The 15,806-nt window shown below is 49.9% G+C and overlaps 1 protein-coding gene across 1 annotated transcript in view; it reads right to left on the bottom strand.

Annotated features, from left to right (window-relative positions):
- Positions 1–15,806, bottom strand: part of qrsl1 (glutaminyl-tRNA amidotransferase subunit QRSL1) — a 63,137-nt gene that overhangs the window by 28,884 nt on the left and 18,447 nt on the right. Inside the window, exon 3 of the mRNA XM_033022092.1 lies at positions 15,182–15,280. Coding sequence (XP_032877983.1) covers positions 15,182–15,280 — 99 coding nt within the window. The remainder of the gene's footprint in view (positions 1–15,181; positions 15,281–15,806) is intronic.

The following is a 15,806-nucleotide window of genomic DNA, read 5'->3' as shown; positions in this document are numbered from 1 at the left end:
AGGGGGAGTATGCTTGCAAGTAACTTGTGTTAAAGTAAGTTTTACGACGTGCCCGATAGTTTTCGTCCATAGTTTTAGTTTAAAGCATAAGTTTAGCCACGCATTGTGTAGTGTTGGTGAGATTCGATTTCTCATTGTTTAATAAAGCCTGTAAATTTTAGACTTGCTTTGAGTCCATCTTGGTTTCTGTTTTCTCTCATCGGCACACTCTGGTCAATTCAACCTTTTATCATATCCCACCATAATTCCGAGGTCTAGAACCTAGGGGAATCCTTTTGTGGAGTAAAGGGAAAAACAAAACCCCTACAGAATGGCGACCATGGCAGGACCTCGGTGGTTTGGGATATGTGATTTGTCAGAGGGGGTGAGAGAACGTAGCAAGATGGAGGAGAGAATCTCCTCTTATCTGTTTAAAAAGATCAATCTCACCAAACAATGGGTGATAGCACTGTTGAGAGCTGAGCAGCCCGCAGAAGCTGCAGCTCAATGGACGGAAAGCAAACTGTATAATAAAGGGCAGGAAAAGGCAGTTTGGCTAGCGTGCCTATCACAGCAGGTAGCCAATATGCAGAGACAGATAGATAGACTGGAAGAGCAACAGAGAGAAGCTAGGGCCAGCGCTGAAGAAAGCGCTAGAGAAGGGGAAGGGCTATCTGAGGAATGCAGTAAAGCCAGGCAGTGTATCTTGCAGGCGAGGGAGTCCCACAGAAATGCCCAGGAATTCCTCCAATGCCAGGTGGTAGAGGCAAAGGAGAGGGAAAGGAACGCCCAGGAACTCCTGGCTCAGAGTACACAGAAGTGCAGGGAGCTGGAGGGAAAGTTCCAGGATATACAAGCAGCATACAGGGTGGCCCGTAGCGAGCTAGGCAATAGTGATCACGGGCCTTGCCAGGCGAGGATAGCGCAGCTGGAGGAGACTCTGTCCAAGACTAGGGGACGGGTTCACCTGGTAGGACCAGGGGGGTCCCCCGGGGGCAGAGGGCTTCCCTCAGCAGATGATTCCCCAGTGGCAAAGGGGAATAGACCGCCTCCTGAGGCGCCGGGGATAGGTCCGGGTCGGCAGGTGGGGTTCGGGTTGTCCGGGGAGGGACAGGCCCAAGGAGGGGCGGGAGAGCACCCTCAGTTAGCGGCTTCCGCGCCATGTGTAGCACACCACGAGGTGGTGGGGTTACCGATCATGGTGGGAGAGCCAGGGGTAAAGGGGCAACAGCCCAGAGTAGGGCAGATGTGCCCGGCACGGCAAAGGAAATATGGTCCCCCGGTAGGGCAGGCAGATAGGGGGCCCATAGAGAGTGATATCATCATTCCCCATGGGGCACATGTGCTGAGGGGGATGGTGGCTCAGGTTCCCAAGTTAACCAGGGCAGGAGACCCGTCATTGCATTTTATGGAGGTGCAGCAGGCAGCCGACATAAACGATTGCGATGAGGTAGAACGGGTAAAGCTGCTACTGATGACCCTAGATTCATACCTATGCAAGGCAGTGACCTCCAGGGAAGGGGGAAGACCTGAAACATGGGTAGCGGCACAGACAGCGGTTCTGGAGGCCATGGGGTTGAATCAGGGTAGTCCTTTCACCAGGGTGGGGGAGACGGAGCAGCAGGTAGCTGAGTCCCCGGACATGTTCGCAGACAGGCTGTGGGCAGTGTATGAGGGAGCGTGTGGGATGCCTTTAGATAGGCAGAATTTAGATGGGAGAACAGCTCACTGGCTGAAGACTCTGGTGGCGAATTGCCTCCCGCGAGTTAGGGCAAGGGCCGAGCACTGGTTCGACCCAGCTGACCCAAACCTTAACGAGGCGGAGGTGATCAGGAAGCTCACCCTTGCGTACCGCAATGGAGAGAGAAGTGAGGAGAAGCCCTTCAAGGGCAAGGTGCACGAAATAGTACCGGCACCCCCCAAAAGGAGGCAGTGGAAACAGGAAGGCAGCCAGACCTCTTCCGAGATGAGGCTGGTGTGCTATGGGTGTGGGAAGCCCGGGCATTACAAGAGGGAGTGCAGAAACCCAAGTAGAGCAGTGGGGGATAGGACCCCGGTAACGGCCAACCCAGCCCCGGAGGTAACAATAGATGTAAGAGATCTAATTACCTATTTGCAGTCAAAGGCGGGAGGATCCGGACAGGTAGCCATGGCAACAGGCCAGGGCACGCCCATATCCGCACCCCCGGCACCTTTATGACTTCCAGCGAAACAGCCCACATTCCTATGCCCATTAGAGTATGGCCCATGTGGGAGACCCTGGGTCAAGATGGAGGTCCAGGATGTGGTCGGGAGTTACCTGCTGGACACAGTTGCTTCCAGTACTATTGTCCACATGGACAATCCCCGTACATCCCCTCTATCTAGTGGGGTACCCTATAGTCTTGTCGGTTTTACGGGAAATGAGAAGACGGGGTTTTTCTCTGTTCCCTTGTCCATTCAATTAGGAGCACTCCAGGCGCAGTGGAAATGCGTCCTGATGAGTTGGGAGCAGGAGGGAAAGGGGATACTAGGCGCCGACTTTATAGTGGCCCACCAGGTCCTGGTGGACCTGAGGAACCACTGTTTGTGGGGCATAGCAGGAGAAGGGGCTGAGAGAGAGAAGGAGTTAATGGTCATCGAGAGGGCATCAGAGAGAGGGGCTCTGTGTGTCGTGAAGCCCAGAGAGGGGTACGATCTAGAGGTCCTAGTGAGGCAGACCCCGACAGAGTATCGAGGCCATGTTAAGCGAAATTTGGCCGCATTCGCTACTCACAAGCACGACTGTGGAAGGGTCACAGGAACAGAGGTCAGGATAGACGGGGATCCCATGTCCCGACCGCAGAAACAGTATAGTTTTCCCCGAGAAGCGGAGGCTGACTTAGAAGTCGCCTTGAGTTCACTGGTTAAGCAAAGCGTTTTGAGGCCCATAGCCACCCACGTGAACTCACCGCTCTGGCCTGTACGGAAGCCAGACAATTCCTGGAGGGCCACGGTAGATTATAGGGTCCTGAATAAGAATATTCCGGCTTGCGCACCAACTGTGGCAGCTGTAGCAGACCTATTAGCAGAAATTCCAGCGTCTGCATCTGTATTTACGGTGCTAGACATCTCGAACGGTTTCTGGTCTATCCCAGTCAGGAAGGAAGACCAGTACAAATTTGCTTTTACATTCAAGGGGCAGCAGTACACGTGGAACTGTCTTCCCCAAGGGTTCCACAATAGCCCCAGCATTTTCCACCAATGTATGGCGGAATGTTTAAAGGAATTTAGTGAGCCCCACAAGATCGTCCAGTATGTGGACGATATTTTGCTATTCACAGACACCAGTGAGGAACATGGGCCCCTAGTAAATGAACTGCTGAAGCTGCTCTGTAAGAGCGGTTTAAAAATAAACCCCAAGAAGGCACAGATAGGGTTACAAGAGGTAAAGTTCTTGGGACTGACCCTTAGGGCCGGAGAAAGGGGTATCGATACAGCAAGAAGGCAGGCAGTGCAGGAACTCCCAGTCCCAATGGACGTGGGGGGGGTAAGATCATTTCTGGGAGTCACGGGCTACTGCCGAGACTTTATAGAGGACTATGCCGCGACCGCAACACCTCTGCACCGGCTGCTACGCAAAGGGGTAGAGTGGGAGTGGGATGAGCAGTGCGAGTCGGCATTCGTCCATTTGAAGCGGGACCTGCAAAAGGCCCCAGCTCTGGGAGCCATTGACTACAGGGAGGAATTTTTCCTGGAGGTAGCCGCAAGCAGCGATGGCCTGAGCGCAGTGCTCCTCCAGGAACGGCACGGCAAGTTAAGGCCAGTGGTGTATTCCTCCAGAGTCCTCACAGAGGTAGAAAGGTCCTATTCAAACTGTGAGCGGCACCTGCTAGCCACATACTGGGCAGTGAAGAAGGTACAGGTCTTCATAAGAATGTCCCCCATAACCCTCCTGACCCACCATACCCCAACCCAGATGCTGCTGGACGGTCGGATTAAGGATGGGACCGTTAGCAGTGCGAGGATCACTCGCTGGACCCTTCTCCTTTCCCAAATGGCCTTACGGGTTGAGAGGCTATGTGAGCCCAAGCTCGCAGCCAATTTGGTGTACCCAGGGGAGCCACACCATTGCTCGGTGGAAGGGGTATGGGAGGTGGACTTTGGGCTTAGAGCAGGGTTACATCCCACGGGTAGGGAAATATACGTGGACGGGTCCAGTTTCGTGTCCGAGGGCATACGGCTCACGGGCTGTGGGATCTGGGACCCCGAGGCAGAGATAGCCCTAGCTCTTAAACTCCCACATACGTTAAGCGCCCAGCAGGCAGAGCTGGCGGCGGTAATGTACGTGGTGACCCATCCCAAGCGTTTCCCCACTCCATACACCATATGTTCAGACAGCATGTTCACATGCAATTCCTGCACGGAATATTTGGCCATCTGGTCCCGCCGAGGGTACACCTCATCAGACGGGAAGCCCCTGACCACTAAACCACTATTAGAGAGGATTGTAGCAGCCGTAGGGAAGGGCGGGGATAGATATATCCATAAGGTGAAGGCCCATTCCAAAACGGAGCCACGGGGAAAGGGAAATCAGAGGGCGGATGGCTTGGCCAGGGAAGGAGCCAGGAGTGGGAAAGCATGGGACCCCTATCAGGAAGGACAGGTAGCTGCAGCCAGGGAGCAGCCTCGTGAAAAGGAGAGTGCGGGAGTGGTTTTGGCTCCGGACCTGACCACGGTCCAGGCACAAGACCCTATTTTAAAGGCTGCCTCAGCAGCCATTTGCAGGCAGGAGAAAACAGAGGGACCGTATGGGGGTAAAGACATGTCAGTGAAGGAAGGCATGTTATTCAAGGGAGATAAGTGGGTAGTGCCTTCCCTGTACAGAAGGGAATTTTTAAAACTAGCCCATGAGGGTCCAGGGGCAGGTCACCCTGGGCCAGAGACCACATGGCAGCGAGTAGAGATGGCAGGATGGTGGCCAGGGCTCAGGGAGGATGTTCGCGACTTTTGTGCAAGCTGTCTGGTTTGCGCAGCAAACAACCCAGACCCCCAGAAAAGGAAGGTTTCCATGGGACACATCGGGAGGGTGGAGGGGCCATGGCAGTCGATTCAAATCGACTACATCGGACCCCTTCCAACCGCTCAAGGGGGTTACAAGTACTGCTTAGTCCTTGTGGATGTGTTCTCAAAATGGGTAGAGGCCTTCCCTTGCAGAGCAGCCACCGCTATGGGTACGGCAAAAATCCTGGTTAGGGAGGTGTTCACCAGGTGGGGACTCCCACAGTTCGTGGAGTCAGATCAGGGGAGCCATTTCACGGGACAGGTCATGCAGTCCACCCTTAGAATACTGGGCATCAAGGCCAAGTGGCATGTGGCCTACCACCCCCAGTCCTCAGGTCCGGTAGAGCGGTTGAACCGGACAATAAAGGAAAGGATAAGGAAGGAAACAGGGGACTCACCCAACCGGTGGGTGGAGGTTTTACCCCTGGTCCTTATGGGGATTCGGGCCAGCCAGTCCAGGAGTACGGGGTACTCTCCCCATGAGCTTATGACGGGTCGGGTCATGAGAACGCCAATGCACATTATGGTCCCAGCCCTAACAGAGGGACAGCTCAGGGAAGTGAACCGGGACAAGTTTGCCAAGAGGCTATTTGAACAACTTAGACAGGTTCACTGGCAGGCAGCCAGAAACATGGGGGCCCAGCACCAAAGAAACAAGCTACTGCTGGAGCCTCGCAGGCATTGCGAGTGGGCAGTGGGAGACCAGGTAATGGTCAGGAGATATGCTAGGGTAGGGGTGTTTGAACCCTTGTATGCGGGCCCATACAACATAGTGGACAAAGCCAGTCCCATGGTGTATGCCATTCAGCTTCCCCGTAGAGTCAAATGGTTCCACATCAACCAGTGTAAATTGTTTGACCCCACAAGGGCAGGGAAAAGTAAGAAAGGGGTACATGTCAGAGAACAGGATCAGGAACAGACCCGGGTTGATGTGGAAACCGTAGGGGAGCCAGGTGAGTCCACAGGTAGTCAGCCTGAAGTAGCCGGCTGTGTTCCAGGGCGAGGACTGGAAGCAGCGGAGAAGGAGGCTGACTCCAGCCCTCCGCAGGCAGGTACCGTAGACTGCCTAAGAGAGGCAGAACTAGCAGAAGCAGAGGAGATGGAGGTATCACCTCTGGTGTGGGAACCCCCGGTCAGACGTAGGAGTGACAGGGTCCCTAAACCCCCAGTAAGGTGGTCCCCATCCCTAATTAAACCTAGGGCTGGGGCCGGCCACAGGAGGGCCGGGAAGGAGAGTGGCCGAAACAGGGCACTACGGAGTGCGGCTGGAGGGAGCCCAGTCTCCACAGGGAACGTAGGGGTAACTCAAAACCCCGTAGTGCAAAGGGAGGTGAGGGGCAGTCAGGCCCCTCGACAGGAGGAGTTCTGGCCTGCACGGGAGGGCCCACCAGAGGGGTGGCCCCAGCGTGACGGGGACCAGTTATGAGTTGGCCACCCGGAGACGGGTGGCGTTGTATATAGCTTTGGTTTGTGTGTAAGTAGATGTAGTGTTTGGTAATTAGATATAAGGTTTTGTATAGCTACAGGGGAGTACAGGGACAGACAGTACGGGATCGAAGGGATGTGCTGTGGAAAAGTGGACCATAACAGACGAAAAAAACCCCAAATGCCATTTTAGGCGGATAGCTTTGTGGAGGCAAGGAGGTGTTTTGCTTTGTTTTCCAGATGGATAACCCCGCCGTATGGATGATGGCAATGATGTGCCTCCGAATGTGCGTGGCGCGTCGCGGGGACACGGAGGAGTCCATCGTATATGGGTGCTCAGGGGATAGAGCACCCCTCGTGTCTACTGGGCAAGGAAACCTGGTAGCGGATAGCCAGGCCGGATACTCCCATGAGGGGAGATGGCCTGGGTGGCTGGGGTCGAACTCGACCAGGTTCTCCAGCCACAGGAGCTTCGCCTACGGGGAAGCATCCATACCCTGTGCCGAGATACAGATGGCTACCGACCGGGTTAGGGTGACTGAGGGCAGGCGGGTGTGTTTAACCTGTAAGGGGGACGTTCCTTTGGGGAGATGGTGGTGGCTCAGGAAGCTGAGCTTGAACATGAGGGATCGATCCTCAGACTGGGAAAGACTGGACAATGATACCTACCGGACCATCACGGGGTCACCGGGAGGGATCACTGTATGTTGGGACAAATGGTGGGCCTATGACCAGGGGCTTTATTTATGTCTATGGGGGTCTGCCAAGGCGTGTCCGGTAGGGGCATCAATCACTTTCGTCAAGTGGTGGCAGAACCCCGGGAACGGGATAGATTGGGACCGCAGTGGGCAGGCATGTGTGGCCCCAAGGGCTGGGATGACAGTAAAAGCCACCGAATTGCTGGTTCAGGTGAAGAAGCCCCTACCCACAGCCCAACCGATCGACCCTCACAACTGTCCATCCACCACCAAAGGGCCGGAGAATGGGTTAGCACTTGTCCCAACAAAAAGGGTGCTGTACCAGGGAGTGCATTACGCTGTGGCCTCAGTAGTATTAAATTTGACTGAAGTGCGGTTACCCGCATGGTGCCCCCGCGAGACGGAATTATTATATCAGGCCCTGCTAAAAGACATGTTCCAGAAATTCCACAACCTGGATTTTGGGGACATAGACATAGAAGAGATGTACCGCGGGGGAGGGGATTTCACTTTGGGGTCCGGTAGGCAAAGACGAGGGGTGGTTAATGACGGGTTTACAGCATTTAACACGGGGACATCTATTATTAATAGCATGGACAACGTAGAACTGGCCTTGCAGATCAATCAGTTGAAGGGCCAGTTAAGAAAGGTTCTGGGGGAGGAAAATGCGGTGGTAGGATCGGGACTGCACGAAGAGGTGGCAATGACTCTACATCTAAAAGAAATCATAGCACAATTGGAGACACATGCAAAAACGATAAACGCTTTGATTAAAGAGGACCGGAATGCGTCCGATCAGGCTGCACAGAATGAGGTGTGTGGGCTGTATGGTGCGTGGTTGTTGGGGGAGGGGAGGAGCAACCTGGAAGACCTGAGGCAAGGTCGGGTCCCCTCCTGGATAAGCAACCAGCACCTAGCAGCGCTACACCCTTATAACAGCACTTTGAGTCCTTGTCAGCTTCGTGTGGCCTCCGAGGCCTACCCGGTACCGGTGGATTGCGGAAAATCCAATCACACCATAATGGGAGTGGTCGTACGAATCCCGGTAATGGGAACCTCGGCACGACCAGCTCCTCTGTACCGAGTGGAGAACGTGGGAGTTGTTCGTGGGGGGGTGCATATTCGCTACGGGAAGGTCCCGCCCTATGTCATAGTGAGGGAGCAAGCTGTGACAGGCATTGACCTTTTGGGTTGTCGGAGCCGGGGAGCACAGGTAATCCTGTGTCCCCAGCACATGGGCGCTGAGGCTAGGCCTCAGTGTGGGTTCAGGACTGTTGGGGCACAGCCTATAAACTGCACCATGGAGGCGATGGCGGCAGACCATGTCCCTCCACAGGTGGCGTATATAGGCAGTGGGACGTACTGTGTCACCACAAGTGCCCAGCGGTATCAGCACGGATCACAGCTGTGGTGCCCGATACCGCACAGCAGCTTCTGCTTTAAACCCAGGGCAGAAGTCCATGTGGCACAGCAGCGAATATTACCCATCCCGGAACCTTCTTCGGTTCACCTCTCGGTACGAGAAAATGTAACTGACTTATTTGACTATGTTGCCCATTTTGGGTATGATATTCCCCCAGTGAATGAAAAATTAAAAGAGTTGCTGGTGGCGGTCGAGTTGTCGCACAAACACTTCTTCTCCCTGGAACAAAAGACTCTGGATATCGCCAGGGAGATCGAAGAGATCAAGTCTCCAAGTTGGTGGGACCTGGAGTCCTGGATCATAGTACCAGCATGGGTCCGCATCGTGTCCCATGTTCTGATCATCTGCCAGATGATAATTGTGGTGTATTTGCTATGCATTAATTGCAAATTTAAAAGGCGGAGGAGGATGGCCAAATTACAACAGCTGGTAAATCGAGCCGCCCGACGTCACCATAACGACACCCCATCACTGTAAAATGTCTGTACTCTAGTGCAATAGTTTTTGTACATAAGTTGTAATCCCTGCATTTTCAGGGAATGGTCGTGAGGGTACTGTATGGTTTGTGGGATTGATGTAAAGTAAAATGTGTATAGTGTAAGTTAATGTGCTTCGAGGGCCTAGTTTAGCGATTAAGGGGGCTTTCGGGGTACATAATTTCACCTTCTCACCAGGAGTGTTTACAGCTCTTGAGGCTGGAGGATTGCCCACTAACTTTGTCAATCGACACGGTCCGTGCGAGCCTGGACGTGTCGTAGGGGCATGTAAGTTATTTGGGCAAATCCTCCAAAATTATGGAAGAAATTGAATAAGCACATGGATATCTTAAAAGACAAATTTGCTGGCTGCAACGGAAAAAACCCCCTCCAATACACATCAAGAATCAAACCCGTCTGGCCTGTGGACTTGGACATCACACAACGGTGTGAACAGGGAAGGCTGAGACGGAGATAACGAGATTCTCTTGGATACACAAAGGGAGGAACCAAGCTTCAGCAGACGGTGGTAAACAGGCCAGCACAAGCACAATCACCATCGGGGATGATAACGATCAGGCTGAGGGATCATGACATCAGCAAACCCCTTATCATCGGAAGCCTATTGTTCATGCCAGATCGAAACTGGGAAACATCAAAAGAACCCCTTCTATCCAGAGGACCACCTGGGGGTTTCAAAGGAAGCTCAGGTATAAAAGCCGAAGTCAAGCCAGAACTCTCTCTCTCTTCCTGCTCTTCCTGCTCTGCTGGACAGCTCGTGGGCCTGCATCGACTTCGCTGTGAGTATCCTGGTGACCTGGTGAATTTCCCGAAATAGGAGGTTGAGGGGAGAAAGGTCAAGGGGGAGTATGCTTGCAAGTAACTTGTGTTAAAGTAAGTTTTACGACGTGCCCGATAGTTTTCGTCCATAGTTTTAGTTTAAAGCATAAGTTTAGCCACGCATTGTGTAGTGTTGGTGAGATTCGATTTCTCATTGTTTAATAAAGCCTGTAAATTTTAGACTTGCTTTGAGTCCATCTTGGTTTCTGTTTTCTCTCATCGGCACACTCTGGTCAATTCAACCTTTTATCATATCCCACCATAATTCCGAGGTCTAGAACCTAGGGGAATCCTTTTGTGGAGTAAAGGGAAAAACAAAACCCCTACAGTATTTCAAATATTGTGAAAATATTTTATATTCTATACTCCAAGGAAAAATGGCTACACAATGATTGAGATAATGAGGATTTATTTATTGCAGTATGCATTGACTCCATTTACACCTCACGCTGCCTCGGCAAGACCACCAGCATAATCAAGGACGAGTCTCACCCCCGGTCACTCCCTCTTCTCCCCCTTCCCATCATGCAAGAGGTACAGAAAGGTGACAACACGCACCTTCAGATTCAGGGACAGTTTCTTCCAGGCTGTTATCAGGCAACCTGACCATCCTTCCAACAACTAGATAGCAGTCCTGAGCTACTATCTATCTCATTGGAGATATTCGGACTTCAGACTTTACTGGACTTTATCTTGTACTAAACATTATTCCCTTTATCCTGTATCTGTACACTGTGGGTGGCTCGATTTTAATCAGGTATTATCTTTCAACTGGAAGGTACACAAAAAAGCTGGAGAAACTCAGCGGGTGCAGCAGCATCTATGGAGCAAAGGAAATAGGCAACGTTTCGGGCCGAAACCCTTCTTCAGACAGATTATCTTTCAACTGACTGGTTAGCACGCAACAAATGCTTTTCACTGTATCTCATTCTATGTGACAATAAACCAAACTCAACTAGGCAGGGCACATTGTTGATTATATATTGGAAAGCTTCTCAGATGTTTGCCTGTGCATCAATTTAACCGAATATAGTTAATTATAGAAAAACAGCTTGAGTAAAAAAAAATCAACTAAAATAAAAAAAAGTTTCTCTCATCTGCAGTACAAAAAAAAATGGGAAAGTCTTTAATTCTATCATCAGATCTCAATTAAGCTTCATCTCTGGTGGGTGACAGTGAAGTCCTGCACTATCTTCTGCGTCGTATTGTTCTATGTTCTATCCATGTGCCTATCTCAAAGCCTCTTAAACACTATCATATCCACTCTAGGAAGCGTGTTCCTGGTACCCACCACTATGTAAAAAATATGCCCTGCACTTCTCCTTTACACTCTACCTCTCTCACCTTGAAGCTGTGCCCTCTTGTTTTTGACATTTTCCACCCCGGGGGTAAATGGTTCTGACCGCCCACCCTATCTCTGTCTCTCATATTATATATACTTCTACCACGTCTCCCCCCAGCCTCCCATGTTCCAGACGTCAAGAAGAAAGTAAATATAGATGTTTTTATCATTCAAAGATGTGCGGGTTGGTGGACACAATTGCAGCTATTTTTCAGAATTTCTCTCAGATCTATCGAGCTCACATCCTTTGTCACTGGGAACCCTGGTCTTCTGGTAGCTCCAGCCTTTAATTAGCCGCCAACACTTGCACAGATGTTGACACACCACATGCATTAACTCATGCCCAAGCACTTGACAGCACTGTTCATTAAAACGCTCCAAGATGGTGCAGTCTCCAAAATAGCTTTCAGAAAGAACTGAACAATTTGGGAAATAGATTGAAATATTGCACTTGCATTGCTAAACACTGAAGATTCAAAAGATGCTTTAAACGTTGCACTTCACCATAAAGGTAACAAGCAACATTTAACAACAGAAGATATTCACAAAAAGCTGGATTAACTCAGCGGGTCAGACAGCATCTCTGGAGAAAAGGAATAGGTGACGATTCGGGTTGAGACCCTTCCTCAGACTGAGAGTAAGGGAGAGGGAAACCTTGAACAACACATCTTTATGGTAGAAATAGAAGGTTGTGCTCAGTGTTTTATTATTAATTATGGCAGCGTAAAGCAGCAGAGCTTTGCATGCACTTGCATCAAGATTTCAAGTGAACTGTCTATCTTTGCACCCAAGGGCTCTCTCTGTTGACAGGATACCTCTATGAACAGAAAAGATGTGGAGGGAGGGAGTATTTACAGTTTAGTTTAGAGATATAGCGCGGAAACTGGCCCTTCGGTCCATTTGGTGCTCTCCGACCCGCAATCCCTGCATATTAACACTATCCTACGGATATTGGGAGTTTTTACATTTACCAATTTACCTACATACTTGTGCGTCTTTGAAATGTGGGAAGAAACCAAAGACCTCAGAGAAAACCCACACATGTCACGGAGTGAACATACAAACTTCGTACAGACAGCACCCGTAGTCGGGATCAAACCTGGGACTCCGGCGCTGCAAGTGCTGTAAGACAGCAACTCTACCCGCTGCACCACCGTGTCGCCCCTAAAAAGTTGGAACTCTTGATTGTGTATAATAAATCTGTTTAACACCATGACCTTTTCCATCCCTCGATCAATTCACCTCACACTCCCCTCCTTCCTTCCATAAGCTAGGGTACTGTCTAATTCACCTCTACCCCATTGCGGACATTGGACTTTGCCCATGGAACTGGTGCACTTTGTACTTGAGTTTGATTTTGTAAGTTTACTTTAGTTTAGAGATACAGTGTGGAAACAGGCCTTTCGGCCACCGAGTCAGCAATGACCAGCAATCAGCCCGTACATTAGCACTATCCTGCATACTAGGGGTAATTTACAGAAGCCGATTAACATCCAAACCCACAAGTCTTTGGGATATGGGAAGAAACCGCAGCACCCGGAGAAAACGCATGCGGTCACAGGAAGAATGTACAAACTCCGTATAGACAGCACCTGTAGTCAGGATCGAACCCATGTCTCTGGTGCTATAAGACACAATTCTACCGTCGCGTCACTATGCTGCATTCTCACCCCCCTTCTTTACTCTTTGTACACCCACGACTGTGCATTCAATTTTCAAAGTTGTCATCTGCAACTTTGAAAATTGAATGCACAGTCGTGGGTGTACACCATAGTGGGCCGGCTTGGTTTGGGAACAGCTCCATCCAACACTGCAAGAAATTGCAGCGAATTGTGGATGCAGCTCAGACCATCACACAAACCAACCTCCCTTCCATAACTCACACTGCCTCGGCAAGGCCAGCAGCATAATCAAGGAAGTGTCGCACCCTGGCCACTCCCTCTTCTCCCCTCTCCCATCAGACAAAAGGTATAGAAGCTTGAAAACGCACACCTCCACATTCAGGGACCATTTCTTCCCAGCTGTTATCAAGTAACTGAATCATCCATCCACAACTAGAGAGCAGTGCTGAACTGCTATCTACCTCATTGGTTACCCACGGACTATCTTTGATCAGGCTCGGCTGCCTTTACCTTGCACCAAACGTTATTCCCTTATCATGTATCTGTACACTGTAAATGGCTCGATTGTAATCATGTATTGTCTTTCCGCTGACTGGATAGCACGCAACAAAAACCTTTCACTGTACCTCGGCACACGTGACAATAAACTAAACTGATCTGAACCATGCCAGCCTGAGACTTGATTGTATTCACTAATGGTATATTTGATCTGATTAGATAGCATGCAAAACAAAGCTTTTCACTATAACTCAGAAGACGTAACAAAAATAAACTTAGACCCGAGGCTCCTTAAAGACTGGGGTCACTATGCTTTAATCAACCAGCAGTTAAATAAAACATAAAAACAGGGAACTGCAGATGCTGGTTACTACACAAAAGGTCATAAGGTGCTGGAGTTAAGCCCCTGTCCCACTGTACGAGGTAATTCAAGAGTTCTCCTGAGTTTTCCCCTGATTCGAACTCGGAGAATGTCCGTAGCGGGTCCATAGGAGTTCGTGGATGACTCGTAGCGGCTCGTACGAGTAAAAAGTAACCATTTTTAAAATCACGAGTATTTTTTCACTCGTGGACATTTTTTACAGGGATGAAAAAAGGTCACAAGTTTACGGGATGTGCCGAGTTCCTACTGTTAGCATTACGAGCCGCTACGAGACATTCACGCACTCCTACGGACCCGCTACGGACATTCTCCGAGTTCGAATCAGGGGAAAACTCTTGAATTACCTCGTACAGTGGTACAGGGGCTTTACTCAGCAGGTTTTGTTGAGAAAGTTACTCTGTATCCTTTTGTGATTAAATAAAACAATAATTAATCGTCAAAAAAATCCTAAAAATCTAGAGATAGGAATGATGGAATTTATAGAGGCAAAAATGTAGGCTGCAGCATTTTCTGAATGAAATGTAATTTCTTGAGAGCAGACATTACTCAGTAGAACATTGATAAATCAAATGTAAAATTGTTGAGGCATGCTCAAGAGTAGATGTTTGACAGAATATTCACCACACAGAATACATAAGTCATTGAAGGCATTACATAAATATTAAAATAGGTTAGGGCGGCACAGTGGCGCAGTTGCCTCATAGCACTAGAGACCTGCGTTCGATCCTGACCTCGGCTGCTGCCTGTGTGGTGTATGTACGTTCTCCTAGTGACCTTGTGTGTGGGCTTTCTCTGGGCGGTTTGTTTATAGGTTAATTGGTTGCTGTAAATTGTTGCGAGTGTGCTGTGAAAGTGGGATAACATACAACTAGTCTGAATGATGATCAGCATGGACTTGATGGGCCGAAGGGCCTATTTCCGCACATAAATACTAAGTACTAAGGTTAAATTATGCCATATTTTCCATCATTATTATTTCAATTGGTTTGTTGCAAACAAGCACAAGGTGAGGATGATGTCAGGTCTTGAGAGGCTAAGCTGCAGGGAGAGGTTGAGTAGACGAGAACTATATTCTTTGGAGCGCAGGAGGACGAGGGGCGATCATATAAAGGTGAATACGATCATGGAGGGAATAGATAAGTTGAATGCACAGAATGTTTTACCCTGAGTGGGGGAGTCAAGAACCAGAGGACATCGTTTTAAGGTGAGAGGGCAAAAATGTAATAGGAATTTGAGGGGCAACCTTTTCCACACTGTTTAATGGGTATGTGGAACGAGCAGCCAGAGGAGGGAGTTGAGGCAGGCACCATTTGGTCAAGTACATGGATGGGTAAGGTTTATAGGGATATGGGTCAAACGCAGGCAGGTGGAACTAGTGTAAATGGGGCATCGTGGTCGGCATTGGCAAGTTGGGCCAAAGGGCCTGTTTCCACGCTGTATGACTCTATGACTATGATTTCCAAGATGCCTTTACCTTTTAACATTTTTGATGCACACGTGGTCTCAATACCAGCAGTGCTGAAGTTATCTTTAACAGCAAATGGAACTCCATCCAATGCACCCAAAGGACTTCCTAGGTATTAAAAAATAATGTTAATACGATCACATACAGATTATCTGTTAGAATTAAGGATTATGAAACATTAAATTGGAACAAAAAACTACAGCACAGGAACAGGCCCTTCGGCCCACAATGTCTGTGCCGAACATGATATCAAGACAAACTCTTACCTGGCTGCACATAATCCGTTTCCCTCCCTTCCCTGCATATCCATATGTCTATCAAACGTCTTTAACCAATCATCCCTGTCCCGCCTGCAATTGGTCCAAAACGCCTGACGGGCACCCGAAAAAGGGACCGCATCACCCCGATTCTGGTCTCTCTCCACTGGCTCCCAGTGCGGTTCCGAATCAATTTCAAGCTCCTTTTTGTTTACAAAGCCTTTAATGGGCTTGCTCCCACCTACATCAAAAATCTGCTTTCCCACCATACCGCTTCCAGGTCCCTCAGATTGGCCGACTTGGGGGTTACTGACCATCCCGCAGTCTAGGCATAAGCTCTGGGGCGACCGCGCTTTTGCTGTTGCAGCACCTAGACT

Source organism: Amblyraja radiata, chromosome 5, assembly GCF_010909765.2.
Source record: "Amblyraja radiata isolate CabotCenter1 chromosome 5, sAmbRad1.1.pri, whole genome shotgun sequence".
In the NCBI taxonomy this organism is placed as follows: Eukaryota; Metazoa; Chordata; class Chondrichthyes; order Rajiformes; family Rajidae; genus Amblyraja; species Amblyraja radiata.
This window is presented reverse-complemented; position numbering and strand designations above follow the sequence as displayed.